The sequence below is a fragment of the Berghia stephanieae genome, chromosome 6 (genome assembly GCF_034508935.2).
Source record: "Berghia stephanieae isolate SIO BIC M18660-M18661 chromosome 6, UCSD_Bste_1.3, whole genome shotgun sequence".
Classification (NCBI taxonomy): domain Eukaryota; kingdom Metazoa; phylum Mollusca; class Gastropoda; order Nudibranchia; family Aeolidiidae; genus Berghia; species Berghia stephanieae.
The window spans coordinates 32613833-32636438 of record NC_088365.1 but is presented as its reverse complement, the minus strand read 5'-3'; the positions used below and the strand labels follow the sequence as shown (position 1 = coordinate 32636438).

Sequence of the window (22606 nt, the reverse complement as noted above, 5' to 3'; positions counted from 1 at the left end):
AATGGTATAAGCCCGTTTGGCTTATCTTTTGTCCAGCCGGCTTGCTTGATTTGTACCCTTCTCGGGATGAGCTGTAACAGGTTTTCTTGACTTCACACTTCACAACAGTTAGGTGTGGCTACAGGCTGACAGGAAGGTTCTTGTGTCGGCGAGGACTAGGACTGACATCAGGGATTGACAACTAGGCAATGATTTGGCGCTGGGCAAGGATGCGAGGCAATGATGCTAGGCAGGGACTGGGTAAGGACCTTCAATTAAGAGTTTAATTAACAAAAAGGTCTTAGAGCCAAATTTAGTTTATCTTCCGCCTCCGGGTCGTCCTTGAGCGGCACATCATAATAGCTTTTATTTGCCGACCAAAGGCAAGGAGAAGCAATAACTCCACGATAATGGTTACAGTTATTGCATTTGTATCAAACATCAACTGACAGTTGAGCTACCTTACATAATGAGAATTTAACGGGGTTATGTCCCTTGTATTTTATGGTTTATAACTTATAATTGTGATTATGATGTAAGACATCATGCAATATACATATTGAATATAAATGAAATAACACCAAAGATCATAAATGTTAACTACAGTATAATATTACGAGTCCTCGTACATACATATAGATATAGTTTTGTACAAGTATTTCAACTTACGAACATCCAAAGAATAAAGCACAAATAAAAAATACAGAAATGATAATAGTAATGGTAGGTTAAGCATTAATTCACAGTAATATCTCGTTCCACTTTGAATAAGTTAACCAAAAATTTATGACCTCCAACCGAGAGATAGTTGAACTTTTTACAAGTTTGAAGTTTAAGACGTGGTCCTTCTTCCTTGTGATTCTTAGTGTGTGTGTGGGGGGGGGGGGGTAGTGTCTGTTTTGAGATAAATTTGGTTTTGTAAAATGAGCCACGCCAAAAAATTATGGGGATAGCCAATCAGAAAGAATGTTCCTATTTAGATAGCCAATTGCGTTTAGATGCTTTTGATTAACAACTGGATAGGGAGATAGCGGAGAGCTAGAATATTAATTGCGATTTTAGCTGCTCTTAACTACTCTTGAACGAGACGAGAACCTGAGGGCATAAACACACCTGAAGTCTTGTTTGGAAAAGACAGTTAGCAGGAGATACACGGACAATAGGCAGTAGGATAAGACTTAAGCGGAAAGCGAGTGGTAAGAGCTAGCGTTCCGTTACACAATGGGAGAAGTTCCGTTATATCTAACCAAATGCCTTTAGCAAAATTCTGAGCCGTTTTATGTTAACACTGGGCTTTATTGGAGAAAGGACTGTCCATGTTTTGAGTGTTCTAACTCAAGGTATGAATTTCCCTTCGCAAATATCGTTGTCCACTAAATTTTCAAGTGGTTTTCAAATAGATGCGCGAGTGAGACAAAATCACTCGTCTCACCCTCCTCCCATAGTCTCTAGTTCAATCCCCAATGGTGCCCACCTCCCACTGTCTTTGGTTCAATATGTACTGGTGCCCTCATTATATGGTCTCTGATTCAATCCCCCACTGGTGCCCACCTCACATATTGGGTTCACTCCCGGCTGGTACCCACCTCACTCATAGTCTCTAGTTCAGTCCCCACTGATGCCCAACTCCCAAAGTCTCTGGTTCACTCTCCACTGAAGCTCATATTATTTGATTAGTTAAAACACCAAACGAAATTTTAATATTATTGTATTATTTTTAATGACAACAATGAGATAGAAAGGAGTGATGACAAGAGATAGACAAAAGAAAACAAAAAATCGGACTTATTAGGTTCGAATTACACACACACACACACATACACACATACACACACACACACACACACACATCTTTAGCAGTCACATTCATTCCAAACAATAAACCATTAGAGAAGAGGGGTGATGCCTTCATCATAGATCATTGTCATTGTGATCATTATGGTGTAGTAAATTTTGAAATTTACCCCATATAATGGAATCGTCCAAGGCGTTGATGGTTGTCATGCGACTCCTGCTTCCCCCGTCCCACACACGAGAGGGCGGTTTGCGGAGTGGAGGGAGATGGTCGTATGTGCCGTTTAGTTTATAGCAACAAAAAAAAGAAGGGGGGGGGGTGCGATTAATTAAGTGGGATGGGTGGTGATTGGTGGAATACAGGCAAAGAATCTAGCCAAAGAATCGCTGGGACAAAGAAACGGCAGTAGTATGGCGCGAGAATCGCTGGGACCGTTGAAAGGTTATAAGAAGAGAGGACCGCCAACGGTTCTCCACTTTGGGACCGGTGCCCGGTTCTCAGCTAAAGAACCGTGGTCCTCAGCGCGGCACTACTGTCCAAACATCTCTAAAGCAAGTTTAAGGTTCAAGAAGTTTGGGCGTTGGTTGTTTTGATTTATCTATATTTTTTTAATACAGAGCAAAATTTAAAGATGTTTTTTTTTTTTTTGTTTGTTTGTTTGTTTGTTTTTTAATTGTGTATTCCGCACACCAATCACCTGATCCTGGCATAATAAGAGAAACACAAAAATTAATGTCTATTTACCCTAATTACAGGTGAACGAATTAAACTACAGGTTTGTTTTTTTTTCTCAGGAAAGAATCTCTCATATCCAAAGTATTCATTATGTCCTAAATTAAAATAATAGACTTTAAAAGAAGTGAGTAAAAGTAAATAACTCAAAAGTGTTAACAGTCGATTAAACTTCTCGAGTCTGGCGTTACCAGGTATGGTGTCAACATGTTGAAGTTGAAAATTAAGAATTTTTGCCAAGGGAGTAAAATAAAGAAAGAAAGAAAATATGCCTACAATACAAAGGAGCTCGAACCTCTAACTCGCCCACCCCGGTGACAGTTACGCTGTGCTAAAACAGACGGCCACCTCGCATTCTCGGCTCAGTCAAACAGTTTAGCCCTTATTATTATCTCTTCAGCTGTGTATTCAGTACACTAGTATAGGGAATAAACCGTTCCTTTTCTTTCCCCAGTGTACGACAGACGTGCCCAAATATCACACTAATATGATGTAAACAATTTTATCGACCCAGCCCAGCGTTCAAATAGAAATCTCAAACTCAAAGAATTCAGTGATCACATATCGTATGGTGTGTCATTATACAAACGACAGAGTGATAATGGAGAGGCCTCGGGTGGAACAATACGGTGTGTCATTGAATGTTTACACATGCATAAATGAATCATTGGTCTGTATCACACTTAATCTCTACCACCACATCATCATCACTACCGTACCGCTTATATTACAACCACCACCATCACCACAACTACAACCACCATCACCACATCATTATCACTACTACAACTACCACCACCACCACCACCACTACCACCACATCATCATCACTACTACCACTACCACTACCACCACAATATTATCACAACTACAAGCATCAACACCACATCGTCATCATTACTTCCACCACCACTGCCGCCACCACATCATCATCATCATCATCATCATCATCATCATCATCATCATCATCATCATCACAACTACCAATAGCACCACCACCACCACATCGTCATCACTACTACCACTACCACCACCACATCATCATCACTACTACCACCACCACCACATCATCATCATCATCATCATCATCATCATCATCATCATCACTACTACCACCAAACACCATCACCACCATCACCACATCATCATCACAATTACCTTTACTACAGCCAACATCACCTCGTCATCACAACTACCACTACTACAACCACCACCACATCATTACTACTACTACTACTACTACTACTACTACTACTACTACTACTACTACTACTACTAATAATAATAATAATAATAATAATAATAATAATAATAATAATAATAATAATAATAATGCTACAACAACAACAACAACAACTACTACTACTACTACTACTACTACTACTACTACTACTACTACTACTACTACTACTACTACCATATCAGCATCGCTACTACAATCACCAAAACAACATGGTCACTACTACCACTACCACAATCGCCACCACCATCATTAAATCAACATCATCGTCACTACTACCACTACCACATACCCACACCACATCACCATCATCATCATCATCATCAACATCATCATCATCATCATCATCATCATCATCATCATCATCATCATCATCATCACTACTACTACCACAATCGCTACCACCACGTCATCACCACTGCTACAACTCTACCATTACTGCAACCGCCAACACCACATCATCGTCACCACCACCACTACAACAAACACATCATCATCACTAAGGGCACAATTTTATATCTGAAAATCAATCGTGACAGGCAAAAACACTAATATGAATATGAGGTAAACGGACGTGTACTGGGTGTTCTAGAGGTAAACCATTTCTGTAGGAAATAACAAGACTACCTTGCAAAATCCAGGGGACGTAACCAAAAATTTACAGCACTCCATAAAGAGGGAAAAAAGTAGAGTAGATTATCTCTTTATAAATCATCTCTGCTAACAGTCTGAAAATGCCTTAACGTTGCCCTAAGTCTCTGGTGGGTATCGATAGGTGTTCGAAGCATGGTCGTTTCTTTTTCAATGTTTGATCAAATAACATTTATTTAATTCCATTCTAGGAATCCTTTTCATCCCGAGAAATGTAAAACATCGTCAGAATAAGGCCCAAAAAATCACGTAAAAGATGTTTGTGTCCTAGCTAATCTTTTTTAATAGAGGCATTTATTATCGTTTATATTTGCACGTACATGATAGGCCTACAAACCAAAGTAAAATTAACGGAAACGTGGAATTTTATATTTTGATTTGTCACTCTTGACTTCCCGAGAAAATGGTTAACAAAGATAAAAAGTAGATTTTTTTTTTAAAAGGATGTTGACTTCTTGCTTAAGTGATTGAGGTCTGATGGGTACTTGTCATTTAACAGAAATCTGTAATAAAAATAGAGGAGGAAAAGGGGGGATTTCATTGATCATTTAATCCCTGTTGTATTGGAAACTCTCGGTGGATAGATGGCAATTGTGAAAAGACATCAAAATTATAAAGACATCTTGCCTTCAGCTCCAATGCCGTAGGATCTATATTTATCTCATCATCATCATCATCATCATCATCATCATCATCATCATCATCATCATCATCATCATCATCATCATCATCACCATCATCGTCGTCGATGTCGTCATCATCATCATCATCATCATCATCATCATCATCATCATCATCTTCAACAACTCCAACACCAGCGCTACCACCACCAATGATGCAATTGTTGTTGTTTAACTCTATTTTCATCTAATATTATGTTAATCATGAATACAATCTGATCACTCTCCCGAGGACAACATGGAGTCTGATGGTGATGACGATGTGTCTGACATCTATTTATGCAGTGCGTTTAGGAAAAATACAACATCCACCAACCGGATAAAACGTACCAACACACAAAACTATGTGTAACTTTGAACGTTTTTTATATATATAGTCTGATTGATATAACTTAGTGAGAACTTATCACCAAAATAGCTGTCTAATAACAACGACAAAGAGCTGAGTGGCGTCTATATCGTTTCTATATAGCTTCCAATCAAGGAAGGTGTTTTTGTGGATGTTTTTGTTTTGTTTTTTTCTCGTGTATTTTTCTTTCTTGCTTTGTCAGACACTGCTTCATCCACGCTTTTTCAGATCTTCCAGTTGGAACTCAATATTTGATGATGATGATGATGATGATGATGATGATTATGATGATGATGCTGGTGATGATGATAATGTTTGTGGCAGTGGTGCTGTTGGTTGTGGTGCCAGCAGCGATAATTAAACAAAATTGTAAAGATAGCAGTATTTGGTTCTTTTTCACATCCCTATTTAGCTCTTTTCAACGCTTTTACTTGGTAACTCAATACAATCTGATCACTCTCTCGAGGACAACATGGAGTCGGTTTTGTCAAGGGCAGTACCTTTGCTTGTGCCACAATGGTAAGAAGTAACAAAATCCCAACCTTTTAAAAATAGACTTAATGCTGGAGAAGGTGCATTATGTTTACTCTGAGTTATATACTGCAAACAACGTCATGTAGCTCATCTTTGAACTTACGACAAAGAGTAAGGCCGGGAAGTGGAAGGTTATTCGTCTGTCGTTGCCGGCAGAGGCAAATGAAGTTCGAGTTCGTGAGTCTGAGACTGAAAGTCGTAAAGCACAGAATATATGAATGAAGTTCGGGAAGAGGGGTCAACTTAATCCGAGGCCAATTCCGGGTACTTTCGTAAAAAAATGTTGTCCCTGCCGAGGGGATTTTACTGATGTTTAGTTAGCCAGTTATATTTTTATGTTGCTCATCAAAAAATCAGGCTTCAACTTCAGTCAGGTTCATCAAGATATCATAAATAATAGATAGTAATAGTAGTAATAATAGGGGGAGTGTCTACTGTACAAGGTAACCGGGCACCTAGTCTCGAGATCTACATACACGGTAACATTGGGAGGGAAGGGCGAAGGGGGCATTGAACTTGAATTTGGTGCAAGATAACTTATGACTTATGACCTTTAATTCTCCTCCCCCCCCCCCCTCCCCTCTGTGTTGTTTGTGTTTGTGTGTTGTTATAGGCAGAACGTAAGCAGTAGCTGGGCTATCAGACGGCCAAATGTCTGATTAAATTGGCTAGAGAGGTGGGCCTTTGGCCTACCAACCTCCGCTGCACGTCCAACTCGCCTTGAGCATGCATTCACGTAAAATATAAAGATTTTTCTTAAAAACCTACCTCTGTTTCAAAAACTAGCATCTTTCAACTTTCTAAGAAACATTTTGATTTTTCAGAACTTTAGTTCATTAAAAAATACCGGCCAATCTGACCCGTTGAGTCGAATGAAAACGAAATTTTGTTGTTTACACGGTTCAAAGGAAATGCCGTAAATAAGCTTTCATGGACTTCCTGTGTTGTTTTTACAGTGTCACGTGACCGTTTTGAGAAATTTGTCGTCTGCTACAAATAATTAGACCGGTAGGGGGTAGATATTTTCGTTGGAGCAGAGAAAAAGTGAGTATTATTTCTTGGACTTGTAGAGAGGCCTAGGGTCCACCAGCAGTCAAGTTGATTGAATAAAAGAAAAAAAGGCCTTTTTTATCCGCCGCCACCACCACCATGAGAGTGGAGAGGGGGGGGGGGGTTGCATGATGAAGACGAAAGGGAGACTTGTCACTTGGTGACGTAGAGCATGTCAACGATGCTGGCAGATGTTCTTAACCCCTTAACAGCGAAGCAAATTTTTTGCTTTTAGATAATAGTTTGCTTTTATCTTTATTATTGTTAACGGAGAATACAGCTTTTCCACCAAGAGAGCAGTCAGACTATCGCAACGCGGACTTCAATTGTCTATAATCGTTTTGCCGTTACTTGTCTTTTGATGAAAGAGGATTTGGTGTTAGGTCAAAGATCGAATTTGGCCGCTAAAGGTTGCATTGCTACTGGGTTTGCTCTCCCCCCCCCCCCCCCCCCCCCCCCCTCCTTTTTTTCTTCTTTTTTTTTCAACTTAGTATTGTTGATTGCTATTTCCTTTTTTTATGATTAGCAAGTGCCATAGGAGTCTCACAGGATGCAGGAATACTGCAATTAACCCTTTGCCAGTGACATTGATTTTTTTGTTTTCAAATAATAGTCGTCATTTATATTATTTTTTAACGCAGAAAAAAAAAAAACGTTTCCACCATAAGAGCAGTAAAAATATTGATAAAAAACGCTTTGAGCACATTGGGTGGATATTGCCCTATATAAAAGCTCAAGTTTTTAAATTGTAATTTGTTTTTTGTCTTTTGATGAAAACGGTAAGATTTTATTTTTGGTCCAAGTAAGATTGATATTCGCCTTTAAAATGTTAAGTTGTTTTGTTTTTTCAGGTTTTTTTTGTTTTGTTTTTCAAATGCGGATACGCTGCTTCTTCATTTTTTTTCCTCAACTGGCAAGCTATCGCTGTACTTACCCGCATGGCTTGCACACACAAAAGGATACATCTAGGTCACAAAACCTTACATCCAGGTCACAAAATCAGACAACTAGGTCACACCTCAAGACATCTCTGTTTCGTTTGTTCCAAGATAGCAAAACAAACCAGACGTCTTGGAGTTCGAAAGAGCTTTCCATAAAATATTTGGTATTTGCAAGACCCCCAGAAACCAATTCCCTATACAGCTCTTGTGCACGGTTACTTATGACCTTGATTTCTTTCGTACCCACCCCCATAATCCCACTTATTGTGTGTTATAGGCAGAACATAATAAATAGCTGGGCTGCCACGTGCGTGACTAAATTGGCCAAAGAGAGAATCTATACTTTGGCATTAGACACCAATTACCTGATGTCTTGGTTTTTAATCCTAGCCGAGTGAGAGAGAAAAAACAAAACAATCATACATGTATCTGCAAACAGCAGAACGTTTTCATTTTACATTGAGATGGGAAGGGATAACACTATGATAAGAAAGAAAGAGAGAGAGAGAGAGATGGGCGGGGGGATGGGGGATAGTAAGGGGGAATGGGAAAAGATGAAAGAAGAACGGGTTGCCTGATGACGTAGATCAAAGGATTGTTACAGCGGTGTTCACGGAGCGTACTTCGTGAAATTTTAACCTTTTACAGTGACACTGATTTTTTTCTGCAGATTGCTTATGCGGAATAAATCGTTTCACCAAGAAGCAGTAGTAAGAGTATATTTAGACTCGGGCTTCAAGTAAACTATAAATCCCAAAGCTTGTCTTTTAATGATAACTTTAAGACTAAGATCTGGAGTTTGGGGAGTGTAAGATGGGATCTCGCCATTAATGGTTAAAATTGTTTTGATTAAAACACACACACGCGAGCACGCGCGGTCACGACAGCGAGGACCATCACTGACAGAATGTTGCAACGGTAAATCGGTTTACGTGTACATAGATCCTGAGGATGCCCCGTTACCGTGTACGTAGGCACTCCCAAAAAAAAAAAAAGAGACACACATACACACATACTCACACACACACACACACACGCAGTCTCGCATCCTCTACGAACTAATTTTGCGCACCAATTTTTACTGCACTTATGCACCAATTGCATACCTATCTAGGGACACTTTTTTCCGTATCTTTTTCTCAATAAACTTTTTAGAAAACCTTTGTTTTGCGCGGCAGGCGGCAGGCACCAACCATTGGACAGATGAAAAACACACACGATTTAGCGAGGAATGAATCATGAAAATATTTAGGATATAATTTCAAACACAACTTTTGAAATTCATCAAGGATTGTCCAGTACCGAATGTTTTTTGATAGAAAACAAATGTATCTTCAAATCTAAACTGCTTTTGACGGTAAGCGGTAAGTTTTTTATTTATTTTTCTGTCCAAACGAATGATTTGTCCTGGTATAGAAGCTAAGTATTGGTAACACCGGCTCACCTCTCTAGACAGAGAATCTATAGTTTGGTATTAGATTCCCACTACCCGATGTCTTGGTGTTTGATCCATTAGCCTTGGCCTAGTGAGAGACAATCCTGCATGTACCTATTTGCAAACCGAGCTGGAAGTTTTCGTTTTACTGTGAGATGCGAAGAGAAAGGAATGGCACTATGACAAGAGGGAGGGGGGGGTAGAAACGGGTCGCCAAAGTACCGAAGAAAAAGGGGTTTGATTCATATAAGGAACAGGGGATTCCATGTTATCTATATCAATGTGCTTATTTTGACAATCCCTAAAAGTCCCATCCAGGTCACAGCAAAGAACAATATATTCAAAATTAAAAACGGGATTTTTGCCCTGACAATATGTGGCCACAGCTGTGTTTAGAGTTGTCACCTTATATGCAGTAACAAAAGTGAGAAATACAAAAAAAAAGTTAGCCATAAAGGCTTGCCGCTTATACAAGTGGTCATGAGCAACTTAGACTACTTATTTTCACATATCATCACAAAACGTCAAGGTTTAAGGTTCAGGAATAGTCTAAGAATACAATAGTCTTTCTTTTTGTTTAGTCCTTGAACCTTTCACTTAGTATTATTGCTGCCAGTTATTATATGGCTTTAGTCCAAATAGATATTCATGCAAAGATGTAACATGTAACAGAAATGTCATCTTTGCACGATATTATGGTTACTTTAATTTACAATACAAGTATAAATTAAAATAGGTGAGCAAAACCATCGTTTAAGTTGAAAGTAAATATAAAAATTATATTAATATTTCTCTTTCAGTGGCCAAGCTCAGGTCCGTGGTATGGCAACTCTGAAAGAGAGTGAGTAATATTTTTATTTTATTATATTATATAATATTACATTTTTGTCATTTTGTCAAACACAATATGAAGTAGAATATTTTTGTTTCAAAATATGCCAGTGTTGATAAGTAATTTTCACTTATGTCTAAGTAAGATTTTATATCACAACAGGTATAAAGAAATAATTTTTATATTTATTCCATAAATGTTCTGGATCCAATGCTTAAAGATATGTTTTCATACTAGGCACATATAAAAAATATGTTTGCAAACTAATAATAATAATCTCTTCTTTTTTTTCTTTTTTTTTTTTTTACTCCAGTTCGTCTTCGCCTCAAGTCTGTCACCAATATTCAAAAGATCACCAAGTCTATGAAAATGGTGTCAGCTGCCAAATTTGCTCGTGCAGACAGAGAGTTAAAGCCTGCTAGATCCTATGGCATTGGAGCTAAAGGTGAGATGACCATATAATTTTGATGTCTTAATTGCCACTGAGAGCTAAGTTTCCAATACTGCCGTTATTTAAAATAACACAGTTTATGCAATGGTAACCCAATAGCACATACTATGTTCTTCACTAAAACGGCAGAATATATAACGGGGATTTTTTAAATCCTCCCCCCCCCCCCCCCCCCCCCCATTATTTTTATTCATTAGATCCCTATCACTTACGAAGTCAACATCTGTCAATGGCCCTAATTTTTTTTGTCTCCTCTTTATCTTTGTTAACAATTGTTTGGGGAAGTCAAGAGTTATAGCAGAAATTGATTTAAGTCAACTCTCGGCGACTGACTAGCATCATGAATGAATTTATTTACAGTGTGAATGAAAGAAAGGAAGAAGGGATTTATTTGGCTAGTGATCACTTACCTTTTACATGGTTCTCGCGGCATCCTTGAATTAAAGGACTCCTTGAAAACTCCTTGATTTTGATATTACTGAGAAAATCTTGAAAACTCCTTGAATTTCATTTTAGGAGAAAACTCCTTTGAAAACTTGAATTGTGCGAGATCACCACAACTTCAACCAAAACATCATCATCATCAGTACCACCACTACTACAACCACAACACCACCATCACCACTACCAACATGACTATGTGGTACAACAACCACTACCACATCAATATCAATACCATCATTACTACAGCACCGCCACCACCACCATATCATCATCATCACTACCATCACTTCTGCAACCACAACTGCCACCAATTCATCATCATTGTCATTGATACAAATCTACAAGTCATTAATATTGAGTATCGTTTCATTTGGCATCACAACGTGGTATGGAAGCTGTGGAACAAAAGAAAAATCCAAAACTACATAGAACCCTCAGAGAGGCTTCAAACATAATTAACACCGATCTTAGACACCTTGACACAACTTATATTGATGCAGTTGAGAAGAAAGCTTTTAACATTATCAACGGAAAGAGGCATCCGCTGAGCGAAAAATTCCAACTTCTGCGCTCCGGAAGACGGTATCTAGAAGCAAAATGTAGGACAAATCGACATAAGGCAACCTTCATTCCAACTGCCATAAAATTAATTAACAAATCTTCTGTGGAAAAATGAGACAACCAATGAAAATAACGAGAAGCAGTGGCGTGAATCATCATCATCGACATTGCTGCCGTCGTTATCATCATCATCATCATCATTATCATAGTCATCATCATCACCATCATCATCATCATCATCACAATCATTGCCATCTTCTTCTTAATATAAGACACTATATTTATAATATGGTTATCTGCTGTCCCAGCAAATAGATCGTATCGTTATATCTGTCTGTCTGTGTGTATGTATGTATGTAGGCATGCATATACGATGGTATGCTGGTTTCTATGTATGTATGTATATGTGTATGTATGTACGCTCATTTCTTTTGTATACATGTAAAGAAACAATGTGCAAGCGTGTATGTTCGTGTATGGCTGTGTCTGTAATGTAAACGTGTTGATGTTCATACCATGAACCAAACTGAGCATTGTTTACCTCACATGAATTGCCTTTAATTTGGACAATAAAGATTATTATTATTATTATTATTATTATTATTATTATTATTATTATTATTATTATTATTATTATTATTATTATTATTATTGTTGTTATTATTGCCACCACTGCTAGAACCACAAAAATCCCACCACCACTTCATCATCATCATCATTATCACTACAACCACTTACATAAAAAAACCCACCACTGCCACAACATTATCATCATCTTACCACCACCACAACCAGCATATCATTATCACTACCACCACTACTACAACTGCCACCGCCACCACCACATCCGTACCATTGTTATAACTTCCACCACCATAACATCATCATCACTACCACCACAACCACCAATTCATTGTCACTACCACACTACTACATCCACATCATCAGCATTACAACCACCGCTACTGCAACCTCTACAATATCATTTTCAATATCTTCCTTACAAAGATCCCTACCACCACTACTACAACCACCACATGACCATCCCCACCTACACTACTACAATCACCACATCACCATCCCCACTACCACTACAATCACCACATCACCATCCCTACCACCGCTACTACTAATACTACCACCACATCACCATCATCCATACCACCACTAATACAATCACCACATCACCATCCCTACCACTGCTACTACTACTACCACCACATCACCATCATCCATACCATCACTAATACAATCACCATCACCACTACCACACACCATCCCTACCCCCACTGCTACAATAACCACCACATCACTATCCCTGCCGCTACTTCTACAACCACCAAAGCACCTTCCCTTCCACCACATCACCATCCCTACCACCGCTTCTACTAATACTACTACCACCACCACTAATACAATAACCACACAACATCCCTACCACCTCTGCCACAATAACCACCACATCACCATCCCTGTCACTACTACTACAACCATCACAACACCTTCCCTTCCACCACATCACCATCCCCACCACCACTACTACTACAACCACCACATCACCATTACAATCATCACATAACCCACCATTTCAGATTTTGAAAAAAATAATAATAGCAGGCAAAATGGCAGAGTATTTGAATACTTTGAAATTTATTGTTCATTCAAATGTATTATCTTCAGCTAAGATGAAGAAAAGTGAGCTTGAGGCCCTTACATTGCTGTGGAGAAACTTATGGGTCGAAGGAAAATTCGTTGTTTTAAGCCTTGGTGAATTTTTTAAAAATCACCTTGAAAACTCCCTGAATTTTAAAATGGAATTGCTGTAGGGACCCAGCATTTACTAATACTTGTACAAGTCAATAGCTGTCTGTTATTGCATCACAATTAAGTAAACATTGACAATATTGACTGTTAAGATGGTACTTATATGAGGTAAAATGGGTATTGCCTAGTTCTGGTATAGTGGTAATTTGTGTTGCAAATTTCGTAACTTTCGGCAAACTGCGTCATATCCCCCTTTTTTATCATTTTGAGCTGTCCTCAAATCGGCCAGATTTGTTCGCTTTTTTTTTCTGAAAGTCATTTGCAATTTAGAAATTGCGATCTATTGAGGGTCTCTGCTAGTTTATTTCACTACTATTTTTGACTGCTGACACTGATACACTGTTACAGTGTGAAACATTGTTGCGTCTTTCCTTTTTCTTTCTACTTTCTGTGTTAACCTGAGCTGGCAGTTTTATGCGGCCGCATTGGCATAATGAGGTCAACATAATTTGCTATTTTTTGCATATTTTGCATAATTAATAAAATTAACTCACTTTGTCATGGGTGCAAGATTTCCGGATTTCCGGCTTTTTGAAATTGGTTTTATTTCCTGCGTCTAGTTCACCCTGATGTAATACTGTTTTGAGTCATCAGGTCACATTTCAAAATAAGTTTCAGTTAGTATTAGTAGTACTCTTGTTGATGCTGTTGCTTTTTCTACCACTACTTCTAACTGTTGTTGTGCAAATGATTTTTAATGATTATCCTCATAGCATGGATTTGGTTCTGGTCCAACAATCCCTGTAATATCAGGTTTCCATCGCAACTTATTTTCTTTTCCATTCCAGCTTTTTACGAGAAAGCAGAGATCCAAGCCGAAGAGGCCAAGCCCAATCAGCTGATGGTTGCCATGTCATCTGACAGGGGACTGTGTGGTGGTATCCATTCATCTGTTGTTAAGTACATCAAGGCCAAGAAAGAGGAAAATCCAAACACCAATATCAAGATTATTGTTGTCGGGGACAAGGCAAAGGCCATTCTGCAAAGGTTGGATTAAAAAATTTTTTTTTTAAAACACGCATTTGAGCAACCGACAAATTCATGGTTTCAAGGAACAGGGACAGAATTCCCAAACTATATCCTTTGTTGTCTTGGTAAATTTTTCACAGCCTCCACAAACTATTTCACAGTTTCGACTAACTGAGACTTAGAGCCATTAAGACAGAGGGGGGGAGAGAGAGAGAGAAAGAGAATGGGGATGGGAAGAGAGAGCAGAGCAAGTTGCATTGTGCCATGTCCTTCATGAAAGTTTTGCCCAAAACTGACCTAAAATAAAAATCATGTCATAAAACAAGAAAAAAAGTTGATTACTGTGAGTTGTTGTATTCAAGAGCTCAACCAATGGAATCATTGATTTCATGGAGCACCACTAACAACTCACTTTCCATTTTTTTTTTCCAAAAAGAGCTTGTGATCTCCGTCTTGTAATGTTACAATAAGTTACAATATTTTTTGGTCAGTCTCAGGCATAACCATCTTTAGTGCTTGCCTGGCCCAAAGTAGTCAAACCCACAATGTATGAATATTTATCACAATACTGTATGTTGACACACTAATGAAAGAATTGCATTGGGATACCTGACAACGCAACTTATTTTTCAAATCCCCTATGACAAAAACCTGATAGCTATGGACTCCGGCTATAGTTTTTACAAGGGCACATGTATGCAGACAAGTAACTTACCCCCTCCATTCTTACAGCCATGTTGTGTTGTATTTGCATGGATGGTGTGCTCTGTTTGTCTAAGCACTCAAGAGTGAATGATGTTCATTATTTTGTCAACAAAAAGGCGAACCTACGAGACCTAGATGCTGGATGCACAAACATTGAGATCATGTAGAAGGAACAAAATTGACATCATTCAGCTCTTTGTTTTTGTTTTTAGCCAGCCATTTTTATGAGTAGTTCTCACTAAATTTTATCAATCATACTATAAATATAAACGTTTAAGGTTACACATAGTTTCGTGTGTTGGTACTGCTGGTAGATGTTGCACATCACAGTTTGTATCTCTTGTCTTAAGGCATGTTCAAGAATTTGTCGAAACAAAGATTCACTGAACTTTACACTGTCCCATGTTGTTCATTGAATACGTGTTGCTCTCTAATTTATTTTTTTCTGGTTAATTTTATAGATATAAAGAGGACATGTACTCAACAAATATCCAAAGAATGTCCCCAGTGAGCATTTCGTCAGTATGCCTGTTCCTCCTAACTGCTGTATGTTGTAAATTACAATCTGTCTCATACAATCGTTTTCCAATCTTTCAGGGTGTATCATATGATTCCTTTTTACCTCAATATTTAGACTTATTTTCCGCTGGGGCTTTTTGTTGTTGTTGGTTGTTGTTTAAAAAAAAATTTATTTAAATATTTTCAGAACACTGTCTGCTGACATTCTGACCAGTTTTAATGACTACGGCAAGAGGCCACCAACTTTTGCTGATGCATCTCTTGTGGCCAATGAAATCTTGAATTGTGGATACGACTATGATCAGGCTGCTTTAATCTTCAATACCTTCAAGTAAGATATAATTTACTTCTTAAAAATGAATATTTTTATTTATCTTGAGGTCAGTGAAAATATTTTAACCATGATGCGCTGTTGCATTCTAGATTGCACAATATTTTCGAAACTCAAAATATAACTCATAAATCAAATAATGTAATAATAATAACCTTGATCAACACTAAATCAATTAAAAATCAGTCTTAAGTGTTTATTTTTATGGGTTGATCTAGATTTTTTACTTGAAATTTGCCCCCCCCCCCCCCCCCCCCCCCCCCCCCGCAAAAAAAACAAACCAAAAAACAAATATAGATTCTAATTTGTTGCCTGTGGCAGGTTTGCATATGTATGAATAACATTTAGATTTCTTCATTTAATTTGTACTATCTTATTTCCTTTCATAACAGGAGTGTGATATCCTACAACACTACAGAGCTGCCAATCCCCACTTCATCTGCCATCGAGTCAGCTCCCAAATTCAATCTTTATGACAGCATTGACGAGGACGTGATGAAAAGCTACAATGAGTTTTCTTTGGCAAGCTTAATCTTGTTTGCAATGAAGGAAGGTGCTTGTAGCGAGCAAAGTTCTAGAATGACGGCTATGGATGCTGCCAGTAAAAATGCAGGTGAGTTTTGATTAGATGGTTAATTTTTTGTTTTTTTTTAATCTGAGGAAGCTGTGAGGGAAGCAATTGGGTAATACCCTATTTATAAATCCTTTGTACAAAGGATTAAATGGATTTATACTAAACGGAATAATAAAAAAAAAAAAAAATTATGTAGGCAGTTGTGGCATCAAAATTTTAATATTCCTCCGTCCAATGTTGGCAGTCTTCTTCACTCTTCTTTCCTAAAAATGTACCACCTATGGATGAACCTTCCAGCTGGAATCAGTATCAAGCTTTCGAGCAATGTTGATACCTTAACTCGTTGGAGACGCATCATTTAGTTACCGTACCTCACTGTTCCCCAGGATGCAGTTTTCTATGCCACAATTAAGACATTCCAGAACTTGTTTTTACAGGAATTTGCTATTGGTTATATTTTTTAATTGAATTTATGTTTTAGATACAGTTGAACATTGAAGGTTTTTTTTTTTTTTTGTGTGTGTGGGTTTTCTTTTGTTTTGTTTTTTTTAAAACAAATTTTCAAAGTCTAGCAACAGAGGCCCTCAAATTTTTGTGCCTGTACTATTCATCAATATTTTAAATTTGATCACAAGGTGAATAATAACAACAAATTATGATTTTCATGCAATTAGTATTGAGATGGACACAAATAATGAAAAAAATAACACCAAAATGGGTAAACATTTATTTGAATTAAATAATAGGACAGTGAATTTTATTCGCTTTGCTTTCTTTCTTAATCAGTTTGGAACAAGGTTGCTTGTGATCAGTGAAATGAAAAACAAAAACAACTGAACATCGCATTTTACTGTCAAAAGGGAATTAAATTATACCCAAAAAAAAGGATAATGAAATTAATTTAGCCGATAATTTACCACATAGCCCGCCTATAAATTATACTAGATCGCCTGCTTCACAGCTGGTGATAGTAACACCTAAATAACTCCCATTTTCACCTTGTATTTGTATTTGGACTCACTTCACTGTGGAACTCTTTATCTTGCAAAGTTAAAGCAAATATCTTTACTTTCCTTTTAACCGGACATGGATACCTTGTTTCACTTTGAAGCAGCAATTTTTCAAAAATGGCTTTTAAATTTTTCGACTTTTCTGTTTAAGACTGAATTTCTGGATTTATTTTTTTTTCTACTCATGTAACATCTTGGATGCCTCAAATTGTATTTTATATTAAACTTTCACCTTTTCCCTTTCATTTACAACAAATTTGGAATAAATCAGACACCAATTTTTTTAAAATGAATTTTTTATTGAAGTCAGTCATGAAATCATCCGGGGTTATGCCGCTTACCTTGGTAAATTATGCATGTGTTTTTCATAAACTCCTGGTAAATTAAGGGTTAGAGCTATGCCCTTGCGGCTTAAGATGCTTAAAATATAAAATTTAAATAATTGTAATGAAAGTTAGCAGCCCTTGGTTCCACTGATGGAGCTTTGTGTTCAATGAGTTAAAGATGCATTGCAGACCATAAGAAAGGTACCTCAGTAATGCTAAGTCTAAATTGGTTGGTTTCTTATGATTTTTTTTTTTCTTTTTTCTAGCAGCAGTTTCATTTTATTGATGGCAGTTGTTTTATCATCTGTCAATTCATTCCATTCCCTTGATAGTTATGATAAAAGATCTCGTTTGTCTAATATCATATTGCTAATTGTTGTATATATTGATGTACTACTTGCAAATTTATCTTGTAGTAGGTGTCATAAACTTAAATTTCGTTATACAAATAGCAAAAATGAAATTACAAAGCCACATGCAGGCATGTCAACTACCATGAAAAATTCGTAGAATTGCGAAATTTTGGCTTCAATTGCAGAACTTCCTGAACAGCTCTTAGTCATGAAAACTCATTGGAAATGAAAGTTGATAATTTAAAGGATTTCGAAGTGTTATTTAATTCTTGTGATCTAGAAAATTAACTATAGCGACTACTACTTTTATAACCTAGAAACTACGAATATTTACATTTTCAGGTAGGCAGGTCTGCACATGTGTCTTCCCAAATCATGGATAATAACATTTTATTTGTCAAAATCGGAAAATAAACAAAAATGTTATGGGTTTTTAAAGTTTCATTTTTTTTATGACTTGTGAAGAACAATAAATCTTGTTCAGGAAAAGAAACAAATAGGCTTTGTTTACATAGATGGCACTTTGCGCTGAAACAGTCTAGCAGACCCAATTTGGGATATTATTATCTTCACAGGCTGCTGATTTTAATGCTTTTTTATGCTTTGTTAGGGAACATTCACCTGCTGAACAGTAGTAGTTTGGGATACCTACTTGTAGTTGTTTTTTAGTAAATCTTTATTCTTATTTTTCTATGTATATTTTGCAGTAAATTTTTGAATTAATATGTATAGTATAGGCAATCTTAATTTTTTTTTAATGACCATCTTCAAAATTATCATATTCATCCTATTTCACTGTTATTTTTCAGGTGAGATGATTGACAAACTGACAATGACATTCAACCGCACCCGTCAAGCTGTCATTACCAGAGAATTGATTGAAATCATCTCTGGTGCCGCTGCGTTATAAGTACATGGAGAGAATGAAAGACACACTGTTGTGTTTGATGTTAGCTCAGGTTTTGTGATTATTTATTGGATCAAATACATCCCTTTAGCTTGGAAATTTTATGAAGTTTTTTTCTTTAAAATTTTCATCCTAATTATGGCAAGTATAAGATAAGATGTCAATTTAAAAAAAAAATGTAGACAATGAGCTTTTTGTATTGACATGGAATAGGGGCTTTGAGAGTATTTCATTATTGTAAAGATCATGAGTGATAATGCTGAATGAATGATTTATTTCAAATCTTTTCACAAGTCTGTAAAGATTTTACAAAAATGAGGGTGCAATTGATATATAATAATAATAATAAATCTTTGAACTCTCCCTGTTGTCTTGGTTTTTATTTTGTTTATAATTATCGTTTTCCCCACAGGTGTTTGGTATAGGCTGTTAAGGTCAGCTATTGCTTTCTCTTCAAACACTTATCTTTTGTCATCTTTGTCCATGCAGTCAGCAAAAAGTCGACTCTGACCCACTCTTGACGGTGATCCTGGATTTTTGCTTAAAATTCTGACATGGCGGTCTTTTTGTCACAAAAAATCCCAAATTTTGCAAGCTAAAAAATTTGCGATTAATTTTCCTAAAGCCCATAATTCGTTCATAAAAGAGAAAGGTATTTGTTTGTTTTTAAGGGTTTCACTGCACTTGCAACAAATGTAAGGTCATATCAGCGCCAGGAAATAGGAAGGAAATGGGATCTAGTAAAAAGTTCTAGAATTACAAATTAAAGTACCCAAGAAAAAGGAAGAACACACTATCAGTATCAGGGTACTTATTTTGAGATTATCTAAATGTTTCATCCTGACAGTGATGATAATGACAATTTGTCAAAAAGGAGGGAAATCTACCGGCCCATCAGTCAACCCCAAATCTAATGCAAATATAACATAGCTATTCATTGTTATTTAATATATTATTAGTCCTAAAGCACTTCTGATCATTAGAAACATCCTGACCTTTTGCAAATATAATTTAATGAATTGTCATTTCCAATTAAACATTTTAGAGAGGCCTATAATGTTGCCCACTATATCAAAAGATTATGATAAACTTTTGACCAAAAGACCAGGAGGTATTTGTTTTTACCCGGCTAGTGTCTGTATTATTGCAACCTTGTGATGATGCAGCTTATAAATAAGAATCTTTAACCAATTGCAAAACCTATTCCATCAACATAGCAAATTTAAATTAGCCTTTAATGAATCATTTCTTAAATCTTTACTTTAAGGCTCTCTCTCTCTCTCTCTCTCCTCTCCTCTCTCTCTCTCCTCTCTCCTCTCTCTCTCCTCTCTCTCTCCTCTCTCCTCTCTCTCTCTCTCTCCTCTCTCTCTCTCCTCTCTCTCTCTCTCTCTCTCTCTCTCTTCTCTCTCTCTCTCTCTCTCTCCTCTCTCTCTCTCTCTCCCTCTCTCTCTCCTCTCTCTCTCTCTCTCTCTTCTCCCCCTCTCTCTCTCTCTCTCTCTCTCTCTCTCTCTCCTCCTCTTCTCCTCTCTCTCTCTCTCTCTCCTCTCCTCTCCTCTCTACTCTCTATATTATCATATATATATATATATATATATATATATATATATATATATATATATATATATATATATATATACATACTAGTAAAAAGCCCGCAATTTCGCGGGGAAAGAACTATTTTCATTCGATACTGTACTCACCATCATTTAATGAGGGCAGATTGGTAAACAACGTTGTCTGTGTAATTTGGTATATCTTCAGTTGATTTTTCTGTGTGGCCCAATAATATATTTAATAATATATTCCCTCAACTAACCCCAAGAAAAAATTAAACCTAGTACCTTTAATTAACCCCAATAGGAAAAACAAACACCCTAGCACTTTAATAATACTTATGACTAACCCTAATAGGAAAAAAAAAAAATCATCCGATCTCGAGTTAACCCTAATAGAAAAAATCATGACAAATTGAATCAATAAACGCCTGACAAAAGATCAAAGGTGAAAATACAAATTTAAAGAATACTGGGGATGTAGGAGCTTTCGGAATGTCTCCCCTTTACTTAACTTATGGAAAAACAAACTTCCTAGCACCTTTAATAAGACTTATGACTAACCTCTCGAGCTAACCCTAATAGAAAAAAAAAATAAAAACTCTCGGACTGCTTTGCACTACCTTTCAATATTGAACAAATCAAAATGGCGACTGAAAATCGAAACAATGGTCAAATTAAGAAATTTTAAACTTTCACAAATCTATCAAGGTTTGTTCTAGAGTTTTTAAAATACTTCTAGATATAATGACAAATTGAATAAATAAATGCCTGACAAAATATCAACGGTGAAAATACAAATTTAAAGAATACTGAGGATGTAGGAGCTTTCGGAATGTCTCCCCTTTACTTAACTTATGGAAAAACAAACATCCTAGCACCTTTACTAAGACTTATAACTAACCTTAATAGAAAAAGAAATATCCTCGATCTCGAGCTAACCCTAATAGTAAAAAAAGAATCAAAATGGCGACTGAAATACCTTCATTTGATCAAGTGAATTATATCACTATGAATGCCACGATTTGCTGGAAAAATGCCAACACCCACACCCACACGCACACAAACATACACGCAATTAGAACATACATAACAACACTGATCACCGCTAAATCAACAACACAACGGAAGTAATAATAATACTTGATGTCATAAATAGATGACGCAAATTTACAACTTTTTACAGTGTCAAAATTAGTTGATTTTGGGAGTCAAGTGTCATCGTTGGTACATATTTTATGATATCTGTTTGAAGTGTTTGACTCAACGAACTTTCAAACTGACTTTAAATTATAAAAGGAAATCAAGTTATCTGTTTATCTATCTGTAAAAAATACATTTCTAATTTTCAAATCTTTCAGTAGAGTTGTGCGCCGTATCAATTTTTTTATTGACTCAAATAAGCACAATGTTCTCCACAATGCTATGTTTTTTAAAGAAAGGATATAAATATATATTCTTTCATTTTTCCTTTAGGACTATTCTCTAATTTTCTCTCTCACTCCTGTCTTTTCCATTGTATTTTCATCTCTTTATCTCTCTGTCTTCCTCTTTTCTTTCATTACCCTCTCTTTGCCACTCACCCCCGCCTCTCTCTCTCTCTCTCTCTCTCTCTCTCTCTCTCTCTCTCTCTCTCTCTCTCTCTCTCTCTCTCTCTTCATCGTTCCATCTTCGCCTATCCCCCCACTCTATCTCTCTTTTCTTTATTTTTCTTCACGTTCTCTCTCTTTCTTCCCCCCTCTCCCTTTGTTCTCCAATTTCTGTCTTTTCCTTCTCTTTATATAGCTATCCTCCTCTTTTATTCTGGCACCCTCTCTCTTTCTCCCTTTGTGTGTGTGTGTCTCTCTCTCTCTCTCTCTCT

General features: G+C 36.9%; 1 protein-coding gene across 1 annotated transcript; it reads left to right on the top strand.

The window, feature by feature from the left end:
• Nucleotides 1-207: 207 nt before the first annotated feature.
• LOC144974892 (ATP synthase subunit gamma, mitochondrial-like) lies at nt 208-19555 on the top strand. The gene is made up of 8 exons (XM_078918357.1): nt 208-240; nt 5839-5945; nt 10187-10227; nt 10532-10663; nt 14287-14485; nt 15879-16022; nt 16415-16635; nt 19095-19555. The coding sequence occupies exons 1-8, from the start codon at nt 220-222 to the stop codon at nt 19193-19195; spliced, it is 966 nt and encodes a 321-aa protein (XP_078774483.1). The 5' UTR covers nt 208-219; the 3' UTR covers nt 19196-19555.
• Nucleotides 19556-22606: the final 3051 nt, after the last annotated feature.

Excerpts from the sequence above, each read along its gene's own strand:
- LOC144974892 (XM_078918357.1), top strand. The coding sequence starts at position 220 with ATGATGCTAGGCAGGGACTGG. Across the intron at positions 5,946-10,186 it reads CCTTTGCTTGTGCCACAATG|TGGCCAAGCTCAGGTCCGTG; the intron begins GTAAGAAGTAAC and ends TTTCTCTTTCAG. Across the intron at positions 10,664-14,286 it reads CTATGGCATTGGAGCTAAAG|CTTTTTACGAGAAAGCAGAG; the intron begins GTGAGATGACCA and ends TTTCCATTCCAG.